We start from the raw sequence: 24,891 nt of genomic DNA on the forward strand, positions 1-24,891 counted from the left end.
CAAGCTATCAGTCAGCAATTACCTGGTTTGGGGTCTGTCAGCGAATGTTTTGCGCCAGGGTTCCTAGCCTACCAGCTAATAGTAGCTCATCCGCTTTCACGTTGTGAATAATGGCTACAGACTACTACCACCTGCAGGTATGAAGAGTTAATTCCTTTCACACGTGCAGAACATAGGTGTCAGCTGGCCATCGGGTTTAGCCTATGTGGTGTGTTGAAGTGCTACTTTTTTTGGTCCTGTAATTCTTTGACGTCAGCTTGGTGTTCCTGTACGATTATGAAAGTACGGACAAAAATTATACCAATTACAATACAATACAATACATTACGATACATTAACTTACCATCCACTGAAAAATACATACACTCCATGTTCTCCACTATTTCTGAAAACTTCAGCAAACATTACGCAAATGCTTAGCTTGCAGAAAGTTTGAATACGAACCCGTCTGAACCCGGCACCATTAGGCAATACACTGCCTACTTGTTAAAAATAAATGATGCAAAAGGGACATCTCTTTAAACAGTACAGAGTCATTCTGCATTTTTATTATCGGCAAAAACAAACCACACACCACATTACATTTTAAAAACAAGAACGCTTATTGTGGATGTACAGATAAACAAAACTGCAGCTGAAAAACCGAATATTTTAGTCTTAATAATAATAATAATAATAATAAAGGTATAAAAAAGGAAAGTGTCTTGTTTAGTGAAATAATAATCTTTAGGCCAAGAAAAATGTTCCCCTCAACATGCTACTTTTAAAAATACATGCAAACGTAAAGCTTTCTAGTATGGATGCTTTCAAAATACTCTCCACACGAAATTCCCTAAATTATAAAATATCAGCCTCTTGCCCCTGAACTGTTTCTTGAGAGAAATTCCTATAGAGTACCTGAACGTATCCTAGTGGTCCACAATGGCTTCCTCTTCAATTTCAAATTCATGGAGCCAGAAAACACATGTTTTCTTTTTTTTAGAAAAGAAAACCATTTAGTGTGGTGACACCCATCCAGGCCAGTTCAGAAATGCAAAGAGGATGCCACTCTAGACTATATAGTCTCCATCAATAAAGACAAACACCTTTCTTTCAGACACATTTCTCTGGCAACAGTCCACAGTGAAAACGCCTTTTATACGACCAAATTCTGGGAAGAACATCAAAAACAGCACCATTTTTAAAATTTCCTGGATTCTCTCCAACGTGACGGCCACGTTGTCTCAAAACACAAAGTTCTACAAAGTCATACATGGTAGCTAAGTCAAAAAAGTGTTTTTTTTTTTGTTTTTTTTTTGCTTGATTATAAGTTTATAATATACTCTCTAACAATGTTTTGTCTCCGTCGTTAGCATGCAAGGTGGGTGCTTTGCAAGTGTTATGTTGAAATCAAACATTGCCCTGCTTTTGTCTTTGGCAGCGGAGGGTTTATGTCACATTGTAGGTACGGGCCTGCGCTATTCTAGTCGCGATTCACGATTGACTGCTCAGAAATGAAACTGGGCCCAACCCCAGTCATGATTGTACCAGAGCTTACAGGTTTTTGAGTGTGCTGGAGCACAAGGACAATAAATAACTAAATCCAACTCTTAAACCTGGTATTATTAGTTCATATGTTCTCCAACCTTTTTAGGTTTTAACATTTTTTAAAAAGTCTGTGCCAGATCCAAGATGTGTTACAAACTTAACCAATTAATCTGTGGTATGCTGTGTCACACTAAAGCCTCCATGACATATGACAGGATGTTATACTACCAGTTTTGGCACACCCTCCCTTACAGGACTTGACAGGTCGAAGTGTCAAACATTTCAAGTTGTATTCAGGTTCTGACGTATTTGCCTTTCAGGTTGTCAGTAGTTAAGGTTCAGTGCTGAGTAAAAAGTGAACTGATCCTGAATGTCCTTAAAGGCAACATCAACCCCTATTTAGAGAGACATGTTAGCAGAGTTAAGTGAACCAGGTGAGAAACGCCTACAATGTTTGGGCTTTGTGCTTAAACCTAAATGATTAACTGATATGTATTCTGATGAGGGAGAGCATGAACAACACCATATAACATGATAAGCGAAAGGCTGCCAATCATTCAGGTTTTTGTAGTCTCCTACAGAGAACTGCAACACCCATCATGCCTTGCTGTGGTGAAAAGTTTACTAGAACAGTGGGTATCAAGTCCCACTGTTTCCAGAGTTTACACATCACAAAAGGACAGAATTGATGTATTACCGCTCTGCATTTTTAAATCAACTCAAAACAGAAACTGCAGAGCTTCCTTACATTTGCGAGCATTTATGGAGTAAGGATAAGAAGGTCGACCAGAACAAAAACCGTTGAAGACTACATTTCAACCACATGAACAATAAATGGCGACATACAGTACGATTTGTTTTTTAAAAGACAGCAAAACACCTCAGTAAAAAAATGACAAAAATCATAAAGCACTGCATTTACATAGTGCTACAGCTAATTCCACACCTACTGCAACATTTTTACCACCTCCCATTATTGGTGTTTTTAGTCTGTATGGCTGTTTGGTGTATGCGATTGGTTTGAGAAGGTTTAAAATAGCTATGAAATGTGGTGTTAAGTGGTATTCATGTTAAAGCACAGGTGCAGTTCTGGCACATTCTAGGCTTGACATTTTACTGTGGCTATTTAAACTCTGTTTTTCTCATGTACCTTTCAACAGTCTAATATTATTATACACCTTGTTATTCTATGTGATTGTGAAATGAATGGCTAGCGCTATATGGATTCTATGGTGCATGTTTTGCAGAATATTCACTGATGCTTTGATAAATTATTCTGTGTGATGACAGTCCATGTTGAGTGGGTTAAGTAGGCGGAGCTGAGATGACGTAGTTTATGGTTGGTTGATGGCTGACAGTAAAGCCATTATAGGCCCTTCTTGGTGGGAGCACTGAGTTTTCTCATTCCCCTTATCCTGCCCAGCAACTCCCGGACAAAATCCTGCAGGGAGAAGAGAGAGGGGAAAAAAGAGTCACACACACACACACACACACTTTCAAGCAAATGCAGTTCAAGCTAGTTATCACACCAGATGAGACCTTACATCTACGACCTTCCTTCAGTTTCTGTCTTCATTGGAATACTGAAATAGTCATTGTTTATCTGTTGGCGTGATTGGTTTGTCAGAGGACAGGTCCTGCATAACTGTGGAGAACATAAATAACTGGCAAAACTAAATTTTTAAAGGAATACTTTGACATATTGAGAAATACACCGATCAGGAATAACATTATAACCATCTTCCTAATATTGTGTAGGTCTCCCTTGTGCCTCTAAAACAGTTGTGACATCAGAGAATGGACATGGGCCTCCTGAGGATGTCCTGTGGTGTCTGGCAACAGAATGTTGTTAGTGGGGGCCTTTGGGTCCTATGGGTTGAGGGGAGGAGTCTCAGAGGATCAGACTTGTTCCAGGGCATCCCACAGATACTTGATCAGTTTGGGATCTAGTGAATTTGGAGGCCATGTTTTTTTTTAGTTGTTCCTAAACCATTTTTGTGTGTGTGTCTGGCTGCATACATGTCTAAGTAACATCCACGTGAATGCCAGGTCCAAAAGTTTCCCAGCAGAACATTGAATTGTCACCAGAAGGTCAATGTTATTTACTTCTCCTGTAAGTGTTCATAATATTGTGGTTAATCGGTGTATAGTTATTAGCTTTCCAAATGAGAAGATCATTGCTGCCTTTCCGTGTCTGCACCAAATATGAAGCTATAACGACAGAGCAGCTATTTAACTTTGGTTAGCATAACGACTGGAGACAGTTAAACAACAAGTCTGTCTCTTTGCAAGTGCAGCAGAATCTACCCAGCTACTCTTAAGCCATATACTTAGTTGATGACAGGAATTTGTGACTGACATTGCATACTATGCGCAACATACATAATATGGGTACTACAGTTCCACATAGTCTCCTGTGCATAAACAGAATAATCTATCTTTTTAGATGCACTCCATGGAACTATCACATCACTTCCCCTAGAGACTCTTTGCCAGTGCTAAACTTGTAACCCTGATAATCCATCTACCTTTTTCTCTACTGTATTGCATTGTGGGGTATTTATACCACACCAAATGTGTCCACTGTTTGCATATTAAAATATTATCCTTCATATGCAGTTCATCCTGAGGGGAAGCACATACTAAATAGCATGTTGCCACGGAATTATTTTACCTCCAAGACGAGCGCTGTTTCTTTTTTTCTTTTTTTTTCCTCTCAACAAAAAAACAAAAAAAAACAACAACAAAAATGTCAAAATATTCCTTTAAAGGGAGAAGTGAAAAAATAGACACTGGCGACTGTTATCTGGACATTATTTTATGCCCTGGACAGTTGTATGAGCAGAGGAGAGAAGGATCCCTAGACACTAACCAACCATAAAGAAACATGTTGATATAGTCATTTTAGTACCTAAAAGGATCAGAAAATTACTAAGTCAACAACCTCCTCTCTGTGGTTATCGCCCTCTTAAAATGCAAGAAGGAAATGCTGGATTATGGGACTCAGGAACGAAGGAGGAACAAGAGATTTCTCATCTTGAGTGCAAGCAAGGTGTTACATACAGTAAAGGTCCACTGGGGTGGAGACTATGCCGGAATTTAAACCCCCTCATTATACCAGGGGTGACACTGCTCATGACCTAATTACACATGCCTCCCCCTCTTCTCTCCCTTTGTTCCTTCCCGCCTCCTCTCTCCACTATACTCATATCTGTCTTCATCCCTCTAGCTGTCTTTTCACATATCCCCCTACATCCCTCTCTTCCGATCTCGCTGTAATACCTTCTCTTCCGTACCTCATTTTACTTCATCTCCCGTTATGATCCAAGGGTAACTTTGACTAACAGTGCTCTCATTCTTTCTTTCATCCCTCCCTCCTTTGTCAACTTCACCTTCTCACTTCATTTCCTCTGTCTTTCACCATCTCTCTCCCCAGCTGATGACGTCTTTGCAGGATTGTGCTCAAAATGGCATCCGTGCTGTTCCATAAGGGATTACAATCTGTCTGTGAGGTGTGACACATTCTAGCGGATGTCAACCTGGCTGGACTCTGCTTTGGCTACCAGTGACCTTGTAGTCCTTGACCTAATGACTCACACACAACCACACAAAGAGATGGGGAGTCCAGGCTGGGTGAGATCACCGTATGTAGAGGTAATGTGATTGGTTGGTAACACCTTTCATCACAAAGATAGCTTAACCCCACCCTCCCTGCACACACACTCATGAACACCCATAACAAATCGAAGTTAGTCGTGTGTGTACATTTCTATTTCGCTACCAGCATTGTTTGTGCGTGCATTGTGTGTAGCTTGTTGTCCTTTTAGCCCTTGCACTATTCAGGTCAGGTTGACGGAAGAATCAGAAAATGACTTCTGTGTCATTGCGCTATACACTGTAAATCAAACAGGGCACGTAGCCATCAATGATGTCTATCTACACACAAGTCGCTAGTTCATTGATATTGAGCATTTGATTGTATGTGTATATGAATAAACTCACCTCTGTTGGTTTGTAGCAGTCTATTAAGGATTCCTGTGTAAAGAGCACAGAGGAAACAAGAGACAGAGGATTAGACATATACTTCAAACCTTAAAATTTTTTGGTCTATTTTGTTGGTGGTTGGTGTAAAGCTTTAGTTTATGGACACCTACAATATGTCGACAACAGACAACATACAATTAGACTAGTCTTTAAATGCACCACTGTTAGGAACCGCCAGGAAACTTGATCATTCTCCTGCTTACTAGCGATAGCTAGGGAACTCTTTTCCAAGTGACATACCTGAGTTTTGTCTTATTTAATGAAAACATTAAATATACTTGGCTATCTAGGTGGGGAAAAGTATCTACATGTAAATGCTGATCTATTCTGGTTAAACGACTGATTCCTAACATGTACAGAGGAGCAAGACAGGTCAGGGTAGAAAACACCAAAGATGCTTGGTCACTCCAGAACGCGGTGGTGTTGACTTCAACTTGTGCAATAGATGCTGAACATCCCCAGGATGAAACATCAAATCCAGGAAAGTTGCTTTGCTAATGTTGACACATACACAGCAATATTCTCAGTATGTTTCATTCATCCATTGTCAGTTTGTGTTGGAAATATCTCATGCGCATGTGCAAACAGCACAAATTACATAGTAACTGGGATACTTGTATTTATCATATTTATAGGTATGTGAATAACCCGATCTCCCTGTGCTCCACTTAAACACTATTTACAAAATGTGCTAAAAATCAGGATAAGCCTTATAACAGGACACTCATGATGTGCATGTAAACACATCACTGAAGGGCGAATCCATCATCTAAAATAAATGGCAGAAAGGTCAGTGTGAGCTGCCATGCAAACCAGTCACATGTTAAGTTTGACTACAAGGTGAGATTATTGTCCTGTCTAGAAAACATGCCATCTAGCTCTTAATGTGTGCTGAGACAGAACGAAAAGCTAAAAATCAAAAGATGAGCCTTGAGATCAATCTGAGGCTGAGATGTCACACAAACATGCAGAGACACACACAATATGTGTGTGTGTCTCTAGCCAGCTAACGTAACTATTCATCTGTACACAGCTGTTTAGAGCAAATACGGAAAGAGAAAGCAGATACAGCTAAATGGAAGATATGATCGAGCACTAAGTCAGGGCTGGTAGCAGAACATTAGAACTACACTAATCAGGAATAACATTATGACCACCTGCCTGCCTCCAAAACAGTTGTGACTCATCAGAGAATGGACATGGGCCTTCTGAGGGTGTCCTGTGGTGTCTGGCAACAGAATGTTGTTAATGGGGGCCTTTGGGTCCTATGGGTTGAGGGGAGGGGCCTCTGCGGATCATCCCACAGATACTTGATCAGTTTGGGATCTAGTGAATTTGGAGGCCAGGTCAACACCTTGTGCTGTTCTTCATGTTTTTTTAGTTGTTCCTAAAGTGTTTTTGTGTGTGTGTCTGTGTCAGGCTGCATCCTGCTGGGGATGGCTGCTGCCATCAAGGAGTGTCATTGCTATGGGATGGGGGTGCCTGGTCTGGTCTAAGTGGGTGCTACATGTCTAAGTAACATCCACGTGAATGCCTCATACGAGGTGTTTACTGAAGACAGACACAGACAATCACAAGAACATACCTGCAGTTTGCTGGCTCTCTCATCATCGCTGGTGACCTCCAGCAGGTCATCGATGTCTATCTCTACCTCTGGCATCTCCTCCTCCTGCAACACAAAGACACTAGTGGTTAGTGAGGAGCAAATAAGCATCAGGAAGACAGGGACTAACAAGATGAGGGGAGCTAAATAGGAAATTAGAACGAAAACCAGGATGTTAGTTTTGGTGTTCACTGTTTAGTTATTATTATTGCCCTTTGTTTCACTCTTTCAGATCTCCTCTATTTCGTCTTTTGCCAAGTCTGTATTCAAAACACTGTCTGAGCGTCAGCTCTCCAAGCTCCAAACAGGCTGAACATACTCTGCATTTGCCTATTAGGAGCAGGAATCATATGGAAATGTCATTGTGTCTGGGCCGGGCCGTTTAGTGGCTTTGTGGTCAGAGGCTGCATTCAGCTCAACGCCACTTCAAAGATTCTGTGTTCCATTAGTTCATTTTATTTCACCACAGGGCTTGTGCAGATGAAACAAGCAGGGAGGGCCAACATTTTCCCTTCCAGCTACCGCATGATGCATCTTCCAAAATCTCCCCTCAGGGAATTAAAGACATAGTAACCGTGTAAAAGTGCAGCTGTTTTACTCAAGTGGTGGACTTCATACCAACAGCCAAACGCAGCCACTGCTGCTGTCCCACCCTGATACAGTATATCCGTATTGGACTATTTTCTGTAATTTAAGTCGAGTGGAAACATTCAGCTCTGATGAAGAAGCCGGTGTCCTGTACAGTATTTAGTGACGCAGCGAGGAAGGGTGTGGACATACTAAGCATGTAGTGTAGCAGGTTTTGCTTTTTATTGACTGTAACCTTTATTACCTTTCCCCGACATTAACAAACCACAATTGATACTGAATGTACTTTGCAGATTTGTAGTATCATCAAAAATAGGCGATGGGATCAAGCATCTCAATCCCCAGTAATCTTCTGTCATCGGCCAAATGTGCAGTCAAGTTTTAATAGTCACAGTTCAGTTAAGCAAACTCACTGACGTTTTAAAAGTCAGACAGAACAAACAATACTTCAGCTGTTTCAGCTTTCACTTGCTTTTTGCTCATTGTTGTGGTCACATCAACATGGGGTTTTGTCAGCCCTTTCCCAACTGTTTAACCATTTCCAGCAAATATACACAGTGTATACTGGCCAAAATGGCAAAGAACCAATGCAAACAACTGGTCGATGACAAACTTATAGTAAATCAGACTTTTTTTTTTGTCAGTTATTATTGTTTAGTCTTGGTTATGGTCCAATGAACGTTGTAAGAAAGCAATGCAAGGTTTTGCAGTGTTGTGTCTGAAAGCTTAACCTTGAATTGTCAGTTTTAATTTAGCTACAGTGAGAAGAATGGAAGAAGTGTTAAAAAAGTATATTGTACATTCTTATACACAATGTCCTGTGCTACTGACAAGGTCTTTGTTTCGTCTCACACTGGACGCTATGAACCATTGTCTCTACTCAAGAGAAGCCCCTACTGTTTACCTCAACTCCCAGCCCCAGGCCCTGCTATCAAACCAATGATAAGCTGTGAATGTGACTCACAGCCATAACACCTTCTCACCTGATGCAGTCTGAGTAATATTCCTCATCATTAGCTACTACATTAAATAACCATAAAACTGTAGGATGATTTCTAGTCCCTGATACCCAGGAAGCTAAAGTAACTCATTCTTGGTTGTGTGTGTGCGCTATTAAGCCTCTCAGAGGACTTGTGGAGGATTTAGCTCAGAGCGTTCACTGGTATTCAGACACATGAAGAGGGAGGGTGGAAGGATGTTTTGATTTCCCTCTCAGCATTAAAGCTCAGTCACTGCGTTTCAGTTTTTGTGCGTGGGTGGGTTGATGTGCACAGAATGGAATTAGCTCCCAATTATACCTTTGAAATTACAATACCAGATGTTGCACATTCTGGGAGGCAGTAGTGGTACATTATGAGCTTTATGTTTGACAGCATGACTATAGATGGATTACTAGCACAACTGACATGTCTCATATAATCATTTAACTGTGAAGATGAATGATGAAACAACAGGAATATACATGTTTTAGTTAAGCAACTTAAAAAAAATCCAGTGGCTGTCACACAGGCTTGCACATATCTTATCCACCTTTGCTCACACACTTTTGACACTCATACACACAAGGCTACCCCACCTTCATCTTTATTCCTGAGCCGTTAAGAGGCATTTACACAACCTGCATTTTAAGCATCTCGCGCTTTTCACAGAGGAGTGTACCCTTCAACCTCTTTCTCTGAAATCTCTCCGAGTCTCAGTGAGAGGGTCTCACTCTGAAACCTCCTCTCGTTAAGGAAGCTGAATAGTGAGGCGGCGAAACGAGGGAATGTGGCAGAACATATCAAAGCCCGACATCTATTAGTAGGTGTGTGTGTGTTTGCGGTGGGACCGCAGAAACCGAGGTTATATGCAAATGCAAATAACATCAGAGAAGAGATGAGCTGTTTCAAACTGAGACGAGGAGGGGTGAATGGATGAAGAGTGAAAAAGGTAGAGTTGTGTTAAAGAGAAAGGATCAAATGATGAACATGCTGACATTGTGGTACACAAAGTCAAAGGACAGTAAATGCTGATCGGTCAAAACTGAGTCAAGACCAGAGCTTTTATTATACACCATGGTGGAATCATTACGACGTAAATATGCAGCTTTTCTGCATTTGATAAGACACTTGATGTTGCAGCTTCTTAGTAATCCAGTTTGTTATAACACAGAAATATGAAAGCAGCTAAATATATTAATTATGGAGAAAAAGAGAAACTAGCCTAGCTTACCAGAGTAGCAATAACTGAAATGGTTTAATGTGGTTCAGATAATTACCTATTACTTTTTCTACAGCCATGGTGGCCCCTGTGTCCCAGACCAGGCTGTGTGTCATATAAAAACACAAGTTTCCCAGTGTGGAACATTCATCAAAGAGGCCAGCTCTATGACTAAAATGCATGTAGCACGTGCTGTGCTTCTTTTCTCTTGCGTCAGTTACAGCTGAGAGTCTTTAGAACAGGTTCAGGTAACATCAGTGTTCACTGACTCACTGTTAAAAAGCTGTTAACTCTTTTTTTGATCTCCAAGACTCTTGGTGGTATGGATAGGGAGACTTATTTCAAATTCTGCTCAAGTATTTCTGATCCATACAACCCTCTGGTGTACATTTTTGCCTTGTGGTATGGGCAAACCAAACTGAAATGAAAGAACTTCCAGCAATGAAGGCCAACTATGACATTACCTCACTTTGCGAACAGTAGCACTTGAACACACCGCAAAGACTGGGGCCGACAGCGAGTTGGCACACATGTTCTTTATGAAAGGAAATAAAGCCCTCAATTTTGATATGTATTTTTAATGTAAACCCTATAATAGATCATCTACCATGTATCACTAATTAATATCATAAAGAAAGACAATTGAAGAAAAAACACATTTCTGTCTATGATAACTATCAGCATAAAGGATCAGAAAATACCCCATAATTTGCAGCTTATTAGAAAAATTCCAAATGTTCAAACAACAATATTCCCAATGTAGGGCACGGATGATGTTCCGCCAGTTTCATGCCCTTGCGACATATAAAAGCCGTTAAAGATCCAAACCGGAATTTCAAGTACAAATCGTTAAATACGACTCCTACTCCCTCAAAGGTCAAATAGTTTACACCTGACAGCAGCTACCTGCAAATTCTGAAATGTGAGCAGAGCACAGAGATCATGGCCTTGGTCAAGAATGCTAAAAAAGAGGAGATTATAAAGAGTGTGAGGTTTCCTATTTGAGCAGTGGTCTCATGGTTTAACCTAATAATAGAACTGAATTAAAATGAGCAACGGAAGTAGCAGCCTGTCAGGAGAGTAAAATTAACGCAATGACCTACATCTTAAGGGATTCTTTCTATCTATCTATCTATCTATCTATGTGTGTGTCCGTCCCTGACTTATCCACTTGTCAGCAGGCAGTCCATCACCCTCTGTCACTGTGATTGGTGATGACTACCACCGTGACCCGCGTGTGAAGCATGACTGCAGGCAATCGCCAACGACGTGCAAATCCTCACTCACACACACGCACACATGCACACACCATACCATCTTTTGCTACCATCAATCTTCTGCAGAAAAACGCTCACCACAGGCCCGTGTCTCTCTGTAGAGCTTGTGAGAAAGAACCTAAGCGCGTTAAATAGACTGCATGCAATGACAAGTACGGAAAGGCACACGTGTACATATCATGCAGATAAACCCTGAGGATGCTGTTGTCCTGCTCATGATTGAGAGCCTTAAAATAGTTGAGGTCACACCCACTACTCCCGGGAAAATAATTTTCCATCTCACTGGTCGTGAAGGGTGACACGATGACAGGCTGTGATAAAAATAAAGAGTGACAGGGAGCCGCACACAAAAATGCATTTGTTGCAGATGAGCTAATTTCTGCGTTTGCATATGCAGAAGAGAAATATAATGATGAAGAGAGGGAAAAGGGAGCTAGTGTGTGTCTCATGTGAAGAGGATAGTGTGTGCAAAAGAGATAACAAGGAGCAAAGTGTTTGTTGCAATGAAGGCAACTCTGTCAAGACGGTGTGTGAGAGCCAGCAAGCCAAAGATGGAAACAGAGAGCGAAACTGTCTGTGTAGAGATGGTGTTGTGTGCATGTTTGTCAGACTTGTATTCATCGACGGCTAAGCAGCCGGCAGCGCTTTCGGTCTGGTTCATCTGCAGCGAGGTGAATCAAGGCTAATGTTAGCGGCCCGACCCTATGACTCAGCAAAAACACTATTCAGACTCTATTCAAACACTCTCCCTGAACAAAGAGTCAAAATCCTTGTGACAGGGACCTACTTCACTCGGCCAAGTGATTCATGATCGTTCCTGTTCAGGCTACTTATATGAACAAGAAGTACCAGTTGTGTTGAGCAGTGGCTAAAATGTGCCAGAGAGATAATTATAGGATTGGTTTTGCAACTGTAAACATAATTATCTTGAAACTACATCTCAATGAAATGTTGTTTTACTTCAGAAAAGGGAGACATGTGACGGATTTCTACAATTAGCAAGCTATGCAACAAAGGAAAACTAGGGTAAAACGTAATAAATTTAGCTTTGACAGAGCAAATTTGATTTAAGAAGCCTTCCAGTCTCATTCAAAGACACACCATGTAGATAACTAAACAAACAATTTCTCCGTTACAGTCCTATTATCATGGAAAGTTTCCCTAATTCTTCTGTGTGTGTTCATGGTATGGAGTGGTATCCCATAATCAGACGGGAAACAGCTCAATGCCATTGTACTACAAATGCAGTTCAACTCTTAGACAATATAGGCTGCAAAGACTGTAATAATTAGCTCAGCTGGCAGTAAACATGCTTTGAAGCTGAGCTTGGCAGTGGTAGACCAAGATCAGCTACCTCCTTTGGTCACATAAAAACTCGCCTTGCAGGTCTTGAACTTGTCGCTCTGCTGTAAAAGGCTGGTCTTGCTATTTTTAAAGCGAGAGGTTTGAAGACTTACTTTTAGCTCCGTTACATCACTACAACTTGCTTACAAGCTGCAGACAGGTTTTGTCGTGTCAGCTTTCAGCTTGCAGATGATGGAAACGGAAGGTTAGCAATTAGTTGACATCACTGGGTATCAGTTGTCATTGTGTCTATGTACAAGTTCAGCGTGTTTGTTTTATTTATTTCAGGAAACTGGAAAAGACATCATTCAGATGATACAAAGAGCAAATTGGCATTTCAACCAAAATTAGGTTTGTTTAGGGATCTGTGTTGCCTGGTCGTCCAAAGACTATTCATCACCTCAAAGGATCTACTTGGAAAAGCAAATTGCATTCAGAACTAATTTAAGACTTGACCAGTGCCAAAGTTTAGTCACCTGCTGGTCTGGAGCCTGAAGCAGCTGTCAAAATGCTGTTGTCAGGTTGTTACTCTACAACGGACCTCCCGAACAGAGCTGGTGCACGTATAAGAACCATTCTTGGTTGGTTGAAAAGCCCTTTAAGTCTCAGTAATACACACAAAACTGTTCTGATCCCCCACATAAGTTAGATCATTTTGAGCACATACACAGAGTCTGATCTGGTTTCAAAGAGAAGTTAGCTGGTAAATAAGATAATAACGCCTACTCATCCAGTAATACAGTAATTACCTTAATTACTATATGAAAGTGAAGAACGAAAGAAAGAAACAGAGACAGGTAATTAGCCTAGACATTTGGTTTAATGGGAAGTAAGGAGAATTTCAGAAGACAGTGAAATGCGATGCCATTGTAAATAAGGGAATGTTATTAAAGAGTCAAGCATAACAGAGAAAAATGATAAGTGAAGACATTTTAGGTTTAATACTTACAAACTACCTTCACAAAAAAGGAAATAATGAGGGGTGTACCTGCAGGCTATGTTGGATTGGTACCATGGAAGTAAGGAATGCAAAAGGCAAGGAAAATAAATGAAGAGAGCTCTGTATGAGAGCAGTAATTAGAATACGTAAGAGGAGAAAATAAGATTCAGGGAGATGAGGAGCGCATAGATAAGTGGGTCACTGTGATGATGATGCAGAAGGGAAGGAAGAGGAGGATTGTGCAACACTGTAAAGCCTCACAGCTCAGCTTTCTTCCTCTCTCCACGCTGCCATGCTGTGTCACATCAAGGGCCCAAGGTGGGATGAAATCATCTTCTGAGATGAAGTGAAGCAACATGCATAGAGCGAAGATGGGACAGGAAAAGGAGCTGGGAGGATCGAGGCGAAAAAACTGAAAGAACATATCTTTATGGGAAAACCAAAAAATACCTGGAACAGTGACAAATAAAGGGCTCTGTCTTCTCCATCCGTCCTGCCTTCCTTTTTCCCTCAACCATCCACCTCCCTGTTGCCCTCCAGCAGTGCAGTGTGCTGAAACCATACAGCACTGAGGATGTGACTTCCCTGGGTAAAGTTAGCTGCTGCAGCAAAATCTCTTTCCCACGCTGATTCAGCTGTACTCCAGAGGACACCGTATATCAGAGAACTGGTAGAAAAAGAGGCTTGGAGGCAGGAATTAATCCTCAGGGTAAATGCTCGGGTAAAAATAACAGTGATTATGCAGACTGTTTTTCGCTCATTGCGGTGTTAATGTCTTGATCATTCATCCCCTCACTGTGGCACTTCCTTGTCCACAACAGTTGAGGTCTCCTCCAATATTTTATAGTCAGTATACCTCTAATAGAGTCTCAATCAGTCTCTGCATCAAAGTCTCTGCAGTTTAGCCTATTATTGTCACTGTATCTGCACGATACTGTGTGATCATTTTGCGGCACAGCAGGGGATCATGGGAATTGTTGTCTTCACCAGAACTGGCAATGGCACCCAGCGAGTTGATGTGTTATTGACATTCGTTTTAGTCACATATATTTAGGCTGTGTAATCTTATTCTAGTGAAACTGCCACAACATCTTAATTAAGATACGTGATTAATTAATGCCTACATTTATTCTTAATATTAAATTCATTTATTGAATAATTTATGTATATCCTTCAGTCATTTTTAAATATGGCAGTCCTCTATAGCTGTACACATCACTTTTATTATTCTAATTATAACCAGGGGGGACAACAATGAGTGAGGACCAAAATGAAACGCATTGTTTCACTGATCCAAAAAACAGACTGCTGAGCATCGTTGGAAACATTTGGGATAAATACACAAGTCATTTTTTTTAGACATTTTGATGCCAAACTTTTTACATATTCTACCTTTTAAGATACATAGGCAGTCCCACCATATGGAGTTGTGATTGGTTTAAGTGTCACGTTTTCCATTTTCTACAGGCTGCATTGTGCTATATCATTCTGATTTGCTTTTCGGTTGTCCATGCATGTAATTACAGCACTGTAATATATGGATATCCATATTTGCCTACAGCAATGATGTGGTTGCCTCATTGTTTGGAGAGCGACTACTGCAGTGGTTCGCTAGTGCATTCAACACAAAAGGACACCGTTACTGATCCTCTCCTTCACTCTGTTAATCTAGTCTTTGACCCAAAATCTGCAGACGTACAATAAACGCACAGCCAAACTGGACTAAACCATGTTTACGACGTCTTCTCTACCTCTAGACCTCCAGATATTTATATCCCCGTTCTCATGCGGATCACATTTCATTAAGCAGAAAAATATGGCTCCAGAATATTATACCCATCATAGCTAAAACACAAGATCATCTGCAAACAGCAGAGAAATGCCACCATGAAGAGTCTCCCAGACCTAAAATGCAGTTTGACTGACATTTCAAATCTCTGTACAGACGAGGGTCTTGGGTTCTGCTACCTTGAAGAATTCCTTCTTATAGACGGTTTGTGCTTCTGCGTCAATTAAACGCGGTAGCTATGCAGACAGCGCAGAGCATACGTAGACCCTAGCGCCATATTTGACGTGCTCCTCCCCAGAAATGTAACTACTTGCCGCAGCGACACACACCGCAAGAGCTGTGATTGGTCCGCTTGGTAGTAGTGTATTTCTGTTTTAGTATTTCCAGCTGCTTCTCCATCTCCGCAATTTTCAGAAACTTTCGGTCGCCGTTGTTGAAAGTGAAGCAAACAAAAATGAATCTGACTGGCAAAAAAGATACAGCGCTGACTAGCATTTGGGTGGCGTTGTTACAGAGCGAGACTGACGAGTGCACAAGTATAAATGGCTTGCATCGGCTTAGGCTAGGTGCGTATAGGTTACATCAGCAGCTAGAACAGCAGAGCTACTAACATGCTTTGTTACGCTTTTGCTATACAAAATCAAAATACTTCAACTGCTCAAATAAGTTCATCCCTCCTTTCGTTAAAATCCTGATTACTGTAAAAAATGATTTATTTTACAGTATTTACGAGGCAGACAGTTGCTCTCTGTGGCTCATGTATTGACAGCTCAGGCCCATCTGGACCTTTGCACTCTGTGCAAAGCAGCGCTTTCAGCTAAACTGGACTGAAAACATCAATAGCACGGGGGTTCAGAAGCAGCCTCAGAAGATGTTAATGGATTTATGTAAATCCAGAGGCAATTAGAAAAGTTTTACTGAAGGAGACAAACATTATAATCAGAGATGTAGCAGCATCAAGAGTAGACTCTTGTTTACTCGTGTGATTGATGTGAGTGATTGCATCCGTTGCTTTCAAATGTGCAGTCATTCCATTCATGTAAAGGTGGAAGTTTAAGTAGACAACACACTAAACAATAGTCTTCCTTCTCTCGTCTTTCCCTCATCTCCTTCCCTCTTGGTTTTCCTCTCTGAGAAGTGCAAATGATGACAGCGTTTTGTGAAGTCTTCTCACAGGCAGCACCGACCACAGAGAGTGAGTCAGAGTTTGTACACAGCCAGTTTATAAATTGTTTTGGCCCAGCTGACAATGAAACCAGTGATTAACTGGATCATCTTGGGATGGGAGGAGATGTCAAAGGAAGACAAGAAAATCAGTGTGTGAGTGGGAAAAGTCAACATCTCTTCCTTTCACCCTCTCAGAGGCTTCAGGGATGCCAGTCGCAGCTGCTTCTCTCCCTTTTCCATCAACCTTTAATCAATTTTCAGCCGACTCTCCACATAAAACAAATCTTGTCTGGGTTAGAAAAAAGTCTAAATTATTAAAATGGAAAGCATGTCACTACTAGACTATGATTGCCAGTTGTGCTTGTCACTTTAATGCTGTTTTTGTACCACTATGTTTTGGGACTCAAGGTCTATATACTGGTAAAACCTATTATTCACTTTAATAACCAGCATTGTTTTGTTCTTTCTGGATCTTTTTGTTTTTTACCTCCTCTATTTTTATTTTCTCTTCTATGCAGCAGGCAAGACATGACATGCCAGAGTTAGTAGAAACATTTAAAACTGTACTGCACAGTCCTTGACTGTATTATAGTAAGACAGTAAACACAACACAGGTCCAATAGAGACACCACAAACGAAAGAGAGGACAGGGAACAGAAAGGTGATGTATGTGATACCATAACGTTGTGAACACACATTTTGCGTGTCATGGCAACTCATTCATTCATTCATTCATTCATCTTCTGTAACCGCTTGTCTTGTGAAGGCTCGGGCTAAGGACGGGGTAGGGGATTGAGATAAAATTGATTGGCTTTTGAACCATTTTTAGAGATAATGATATATTCCAGCTGTGCTTGGCAGGACCATGCATCATTCTTGGTGAAGTTATCACATTGGCAGTGTGGTTGTTTTCACCTCAGTAGTTGGAAGTCTGAGCTGAGGATCAAATCACGCCCGAGTTGATCGCATTACGGTCGGAAAACCAAGATGGCTGCCGTCAGGGAAGCCGTTGTTTCGTTTTCTCCTTCTTAACACACTGGAGTACAGCACATGATAACAATAGAATTTGCTGTATTTTGCATATAAAAACACCATGGCAGTTGAAAGTTGGATAGCGGTGTGTGTTCTAACAGAAACAACTTTCGCTGCTGTTGATGCAGGAAGCAGCCATCTTGGATTTTGAGGTTGAGGTAAGTGAGACCTTTACCCATCTTACTCCATGAAAGTTTCCTACTCGGATCCAGTTCAAATGGAATCCACCATTAAAACGCCTAACCGGCATCTATGTGAAAGCCACGAGGGGGCCAGCAGGATGAATGCAGGAGCGAAAATCACAGAGAGGAGGAGACGTGGAGGCAGATAAAAAGCAGGTGGGCGGTTGTCCCAGTGAGTCAGAAATTGACACAAGAGAGAGGAAGATAAGTGTAGAAAATGACAGCAGGATGAAAAATGTAAAGAGAGATGCGAAAAAGGGCAGTAAACACACACACAACCTTTGTCCTCCGTTTTCGCTTTTGAAAGAGACATTGGACACCTTTCCGCTGCCAGTGTGTTTCGAACTGTTTCAACAGCTGGTGGATGTCTGTTTGCTAAAAGGCCTTGTTGTCAACACCTCTGATTTGTTTAGCAGCACATGCATGTGTCTACAGGTGCTATGTGAAATGTGTCAACGCGTGCTCGGACACCAGAGAGGCCCTATTTTTGTCCACGCAATCTAAGTGGCAGACGAATAAACGTCTGCGGCGTTCCAAGCGCTGATAACAGACACAACTATGACCTTCCCCGCCGGATCCACATCGGGGTCATTCATTAAAGCAAACATCCCAATTGACTGGCTAAATCTCCCAGTGGCTGGATCTGTCAGTCTGGCTTTAATAATTGAATTAATGATGGTCCTGAGTCTGTGTTTGTAAAGCGACAAAAGAGACAACCTTTTCAAAATAATGAGGTGATCAAGCTTCCTGTCACCCGTCAGAGTGAGATGTGTTCAATTGATCAGTGAGGTCAGGCACATCCATCAGCTGTCATGATGCATCCCCATTGAAGTGAGACATTAAAAGGGAAAATATAGATCCACAGATTCATTATGACTTTAATCTCCAGTCTGCTCGGAGTTATATCTACATGCAGTGTATCCAGTAACTTTAATGGTAACCTAATGCTTCTGCCTTTGCATGTCAATATTGGTGTTTACCCTGGTGTGCTATTCCTAAACCTATTGAACGTTTACCTAATGACTTGGCTTGAATTGCACTCTTTACTCCTCCTCAGCTACCATACGAGGCTCAAATGATATGTGGTTGTATCTTGCTTCCGAGCAAGGAAAACATGAAAGGTAACCAAGAGGGAATGTTATTGACAAGGTCACAGGAGAAGCAGAGGGAGGAGGGGATAATGATCCAGACAGAGAGATAAAGATGCTGATTTCCACCTATGACACAATGGCTGCATTTGCATGGACCCATTTTCTACAAATTTTTATATGGATGCTAAATGAAATGATCCAATGACGATCTCATGCGTTTAGATGCCCCAAAATATCAATCAGAATATAATGTTCTTGATCTGTGCTAAGCCCGCTCAAATCTGCTGGAAACAGAGTTAGTTTTATTTCCCCAACTTCATTGACGACATTGAATTCATTCAGTAGAAGTACATGATCAAGACAGACCCGGGTTTTCAGAGCCATTGCCCAATTCAATACCAGCTTTGTTCACTTGTTTAAACAACTTGCCGTTTTCCTCCTGCCATGTTTCTGTCCCTCCTGGAAAATCCACAGATTCACCACATGCGGTCCAAACATGCGCAGAAAGAATGTGCTCATTCCAACCAGAGAGAAACAATCTGATTTATGTTTACATGGGTTTTAGGTGCCTATTTTTCCCCACTGAATAGATTATCAAAGGTTCTGAATGGGCTATTATTCTGGTACTAGAGTCCATTTAGACAGAGACAGAGTTTAGGCTATGGGGGGAAAAAATACTGCCATAAAACCCTCTTAAATAAAAAAGTGTGGAAACTAAACCCCCTTATTGCAGTGATGATTACTCAGAGAGAAAAGAATCAGCAGACAGGAGCGTTAGCATTGTGCACAAGAAGATGCTTCATCTCCAAGCTCCCTTTGCTCCATTTGGTTTGTGTTTGTGTGACGACCCATCACCATGCCATCCGCCAAAGAGCAGCGGAATATCATCGGACCAAAAAAAGCCTTACAGCCTCATATGCACCCGTGGACACAGACATAAACACAATACACACAAAGAGCCTGAGGACAGAACGCTGTACTCCAACAGTGTCTGCGCTTGTGTACATGAATAAGCTCCACTGAGTGGGGCTCTGTTTGAGCATAACCACAGAAATGTAGGGCGCTATGGCGTCTCTCTCCCCTTATTCTGCAGCATGCCCCCCCCCCAACAACACATGAAACTGAGTAGAGTGAGCAAGCCTAGCGTACAACAGATTTACCTCCCTACCAGTCTCTCTCTCATTCTTTCTCAGACACACTAAGTAAAGACCTCAACAGCCTTCATTGATTTCCTTGAGGTGCTTTCAGACGGAGACTCATCGCCACACTGCCACATTCTGCCTTTTAATCACCTACACTTGACCTCAGCATTAATCTGCACTCCAACACAATCCACTCCGACAGCGTGTTAGTGGGTTTTCATTTATAGAAGTGATGAGAAATATGCTGCAGCAGTGTGAACGGTCTTGCATCTCAGTATTGTCATTAAGACCTTGACAGGCAAAATGTTGCTTCCTATCGCTTTTAACTGTTGGATCCAAAAATATCAGGTCAAGTACGGAGTGTAAAAACCCGCAGCAGCTTCTGTAACGGACAAAAACATGGCAAAAAAACAGCAAGGACAGAATAATATACTGTAGTCAAGGCCTTGAATGTGTTAAGAGCTGTAGTGGGAGCACTTAGCCTTTCTCTCTCTCTTACTTTAAGTCACCCCTCCCCGCTGTTTTCCCTGCATTTTCTCCTCTCTTCTCTGTCCTTTGAACAGCAAAAATGAACAGAGGCAACATCATGTCCCAGGAGAGCAGAGGGGAATCCATCTCTGACAAAACTCACCTTCTGTTGTCCTATCGCCCCGAAAGAGAGAGAGAGTGCGAGAGTGATAGAGAAAAGAAAAGAAGAAAGTAATACCTTAATAAAATAGATGATTTGTTTGGTCTAGTCTGTAGTTTAATACATCATTTGTTTTGAGGTTAAGGGAATATTGTGGCATTTTCATCCAAATGAGTGAATAAAATGGACACCACTCTGTCCCATAAATATGAGGTCAAAGCCAGCAGCTGGTTTTGCATATAGTCTGGAAACAAGAGGAAACCGCTATCTTGGCAACACAATTTGCCACCAATCAACTCTAAATCCATTTAAATGTTATGTATTGTATATTTCTTCTTTATTAAACCAACAATTTACCATCATTGCAACGTGTAACGTCCCTTAAGTGGTTAGAGAAGCTGGCTTTGGACTGTTTGGGCACTGGATATGAATCCCTGGACTGCACCTAACCCTGCCATATATTCCCGGGTGCTGCACATTGCTCCCCCACTGCTTTGAGTGTGCTCGCTATTCTTTGTGATCAGGAATGAATGCAGAGAACTTACTTCCCCGCTGTTCAATCAATAAAGGATAATTTCTATAAACTCAAAATCCTTCATTTACATAGATTCAACTAATATTCTGATTACTACAAGTGTCAGTAGGTGGGTTTTGTTACTTTGTTACTGGCCTTGTAAGCCAGGCTAGCTTTTCTCATGTTAAGCCAAGCTAAGCTAACCAGCTGGTAGCTTCAGTCTTCTCATCTAACCTGCACATTTTTTTTGTAAATTCTGTTAGAAGTGATGATCTCACCATGTGAGTAAAGCAGTTTTGTTTGAATCACACTGCCTCCTTTGGACCTGTTCGGTTTGTTGTGTCTAAATTACCTTCCTGGTGACAAATTGTGGACAAAGGTAAATTAGTAAGAGTTAACTCTTTCCCCTCTCCATTACTTTAGAGCATCAGCACACATCCACCCAACACAAACACTCACACAGGCTCCCTACCCTGGTATCAGGTTGTCTTATGAAACTGATACAGAGGCTGACCTTTAAGCTAGACCAGCAAGATGGTCAAACCAGCAGCCTCTCCCTCCCTCTATCACATCCATACAAACAGTACACACCTCTGTTTAAATTAGGTCACAGCGTGGAGGTATTAACGGACACAAAGGCAGTGTGTGACTTCCTGTTTACAGCTATGTGAGCAAACAGCATCTGTAAAGCAGTAAGATCCACCTTCTCAAACACTGCCACCCTGTATCTATTCATGGGTGAACAGGCAGATGCACAGTTGAAAGGCGCTTTAACAATGCACCGTGGCGACAATGTGTCAAAATAATGATATACTGGTTTCAAATCAACAACGCCGTGCTTACTCCAGCATCCAGTATGATATCAGTCTGAGCCAGGGGATAATCATGTGATATTATCCCATTTGCTGTGTGAAAGACATTAATATAAGGAATTGTCATGCTGCTGGGAACACTACACAAACATCTGGAAGGCAGATACCCCATCATTAAACAGAAGTCTGCATGCAAGAATGTTTTATTCAACAGTAATGCTTCTGTACGAGTGACAAATCACAGCAGAGCTTGCATCTTGTGATGTGCACCATATGTTCCTCCATTCATCTAAACAGCCATTTGCATTAAACAAATCACAGGTAAATATCCAAAACCTCATAGGGCAACCTCCACTGGAATGGAAATATTGTACAAACTGTCAAAAGTGAACTCCGGGCAGGTGCACTCCGGCCCTTCCCCCGAATATCAGACCTTTCAGTATGCGTGTGGGGGAACCATCATACGGCTCGTAGATCAAGCACACCTGCTGATGACAGACTGACACGTAGCCAAGAGCTCAGTCGGCTTTGAAATGTAAACCAGTCCATTCTCAGACAGGCTGCAGATCTTTTCAGCACGACTATTTAAAAAAAGAGGATAGAGCTTGCAAACAGGTTGACAGCCGTGAATAACACCATTGTTTCTGTTGATAGGTGTCTACAAGAGGATTTGCTTTTGGTGCATCCCAGTGGTTTGGAGCTGCAAGACTTCATAATGCCTCTGCACACATGCAGGTAGTGTATTTGCCTTCAGTATGGGGGAAGAAATATTTGCATTTCAATGCTCTGTCAGCAGAAAGACAAACTACTGTGATGGGCAGTCATGCTTTCATGTTGACATTCGGCATTCTGCTGTGATTTGTGCAGGTGTTTCCTTTCTGCACATGCGCACACAGTGTGCACACTAATAGTCAGAGATGCTGCATAAAGGAATACCCACATTGCAGAACCATACGCAAACTGTTTTCTGGTTCATGTGAGCAGGCACGTGTGAATGCATGCATGCAGCACCTGCTTCAACTCATGTTTGCTGAGTCTAAGGTGACAGACGCAGGCCTACTGCATGGCTATGGTGCCATGCGTGCATATGCATGTGCAGACACTCCGCTGAAAGGAAGGGGGTCAGAGTCAGGGGAGGTGATTGGATGATGAGGAGAGTCACAGCATCAGCACATCCTTAACCCACTGCCCTTCTTTCCTCTTCTACCCCCTCCCCCCACATACCCACACACACATTCCTTACAATGTACCTATAGAATTGCTATCTTTCTGCACCTCTCCACGCACACAACCCCGTGGCGCCCCCTTCCCTCTGTAAATGTTAAAGAATGCGACTTGTGGACGTGAGAGCGCAAAATAATTCGGCTGTCAATATCGTCTGGCGACTGATCCTCCCTCAAAAGGTGAAAAGGGTTTAGAAGGTCAAAAATCTGACACAGAAACGCCACTGGAATCAATTCCAGCTTATGGTGTGTCTCTGCGCTGCCACGGAGAAAAACTGGCACAAATTCTCGAGCAACTGAGATTTTGCTCTCGAAGTCTGTGGGGTATATATACCCGATTTCGAGATGGATGTCAGTTATAAATGCAGCTTCAAGATATAAGAAATCAGACAACGGGCATCCCAGTCTTCGCTGGCTCCGAGAAACGCCAAAGCGAATGGTGCGTAAAAAGCGCAATCTCTCGCACTCCCTCCTTCTCTCTCTCGGCCTCGTGGATCCGCACAGCCAAACATCTTCCCCTCAACAGACAGGGATGCATAAATAGGAGACAACAGATCGTGCCAAAGTCAGAGTACCCAGCAGTTCAGCAAAAAGCCATATCATTAACCCACATCGTTTAGTGTCCCTTCTCTCCCCGGCTATTCACCTCTAAAGTCATAAAACAGCAGGTATCGGTGTCGTGGAGGACAAAGAGACATCAATAAACATACAGCAGAGAAACACGCTGCTTAGAGTAGGGTGTCAGGGTCCACTGGATTTTTGGATGCATTTTATTTTGGTGCTATCGCAAAGACAGTGTCGGAGTATCGATAACAGTCTAGACCAGCAGCTCCTCTACCGGGTCCAGTAAATGGAGGTATATAGAATACAAGATAGGAATCACACAGAATATTCACAAAAGTCTAAACCCCCAACCGATGGGGGTGTATGTGTGTCATAAAAACGCAGGCCAGGTTTTCTTTCAGCGGTGTCTCCTTGTCCATCTATCTCCATAAGGGTTTGAAGGTACCGGTGCGCACCAACTGACCGTGTGTGACTTTGGAGTTTGGCTTTGACTCACCTCGCAGTCATACAACTCGCTGAGCTGCTCAATGATCCACTCCTCCAAGACGAGTCTTTTTCGCAGCTCTTTCCTGTCGTACTTGACCGTCACTTTGCCCTGCTTCTTCTGGACCGGGTCGTCCCCGGTGATGGGGCCGGACCCCACGCAGCCCACTCCGGACGCAGCTTGGAAGAAGACGCGGCTGCCGGCGGTGGGCAGAGGCGCACTGGTCTCGGTGCTGGCGGCCGACATTGCGGGAGGTGAAGGTTTCTTGAGTAAGCTCGTTAAATAAATGTGTGAATGAGGTGGCGGGGCTGCAGTGCTGAGTGGAACTGCGCGATGCACAGCGAACAAGCGAATGCTTGGGAGCTTTTAAACAGCTGCTATTTAAAGCGCAGCGCCGGAGACAGCTGAGAAGGCGGAGCCAATGCTGAAAGAAGAGAGCATCAGTATTAAAATTGAAAGGAACCTGTCTTTTCCTTTAAACAAAAGGGAAAAATCTACGAAGTGACAAGAAATGATTGTTTTTCAACTCTATTTTATGCGGGAACTCTGTGAATTACTAATTATCCATATTTCTGTCGCTCAAGATGGCGAACTGAAACGTGCCAGCAGCATCTAAAGCGGATGTGTGATTTTTTTTAAAGTCCACTTTTTGCAGTGTGCCAGTCAAATCGCCTCAATGGTGCTTATGTGAGCACCCAGCACCAGTAAAGAGCTTCAGATACTGGAGCGTTTCAGCCGAGG

At 42.2% G+C, this 24,891-nt stretch overlaps 1 protein-coding gene across 1 annotated transcript; it reads right to left on the reverse strand.

The window, feature by feature from the left end:
- Nucleotides 1–517: 517 nt before the first annotated feature.
- ppp1r14c (protein phosphatase 1, regulatory (inhibitor) subunit 14C) lies at nucleotides 518–24,467 on the reverse strand. Its single transcript, XM_084559848.1, has 4 exons — nucleotides 24,163–24,467; nucleotides 7,157–7,240; nucleotides 5,530–5,562; nucleotides 518–2,968 (listed from the first exon to the last, which is right to left on the reverse strand). Exons 1-4 carry the CDS (start codon nucleotides 24,394–24,396, stop codon nucleotides 2,894–2,896), a joined length of 426 nt encoding a protein of 141 aa, XP_084415974.1. The 5' UTR covers nucleotides 24,397–24,467; the 3' UTR covers nucleotides 518–2,893.
- Nucleotides 24,468–24,891: the final 424 nt, after the last annotated feature.

Source organism: Chelon labrosus, assembly GCF_963514085.1.
Source record: "Chelon labrosus genome assembly, chromosome: 14".
In the NCBI taxonomy this organism is placed as follows: Eukaryota; Metazoa; Chordata; class Actinopteri; order Mugiliformes; family Mugilidae; genus Chelon; species Chelon labrosus.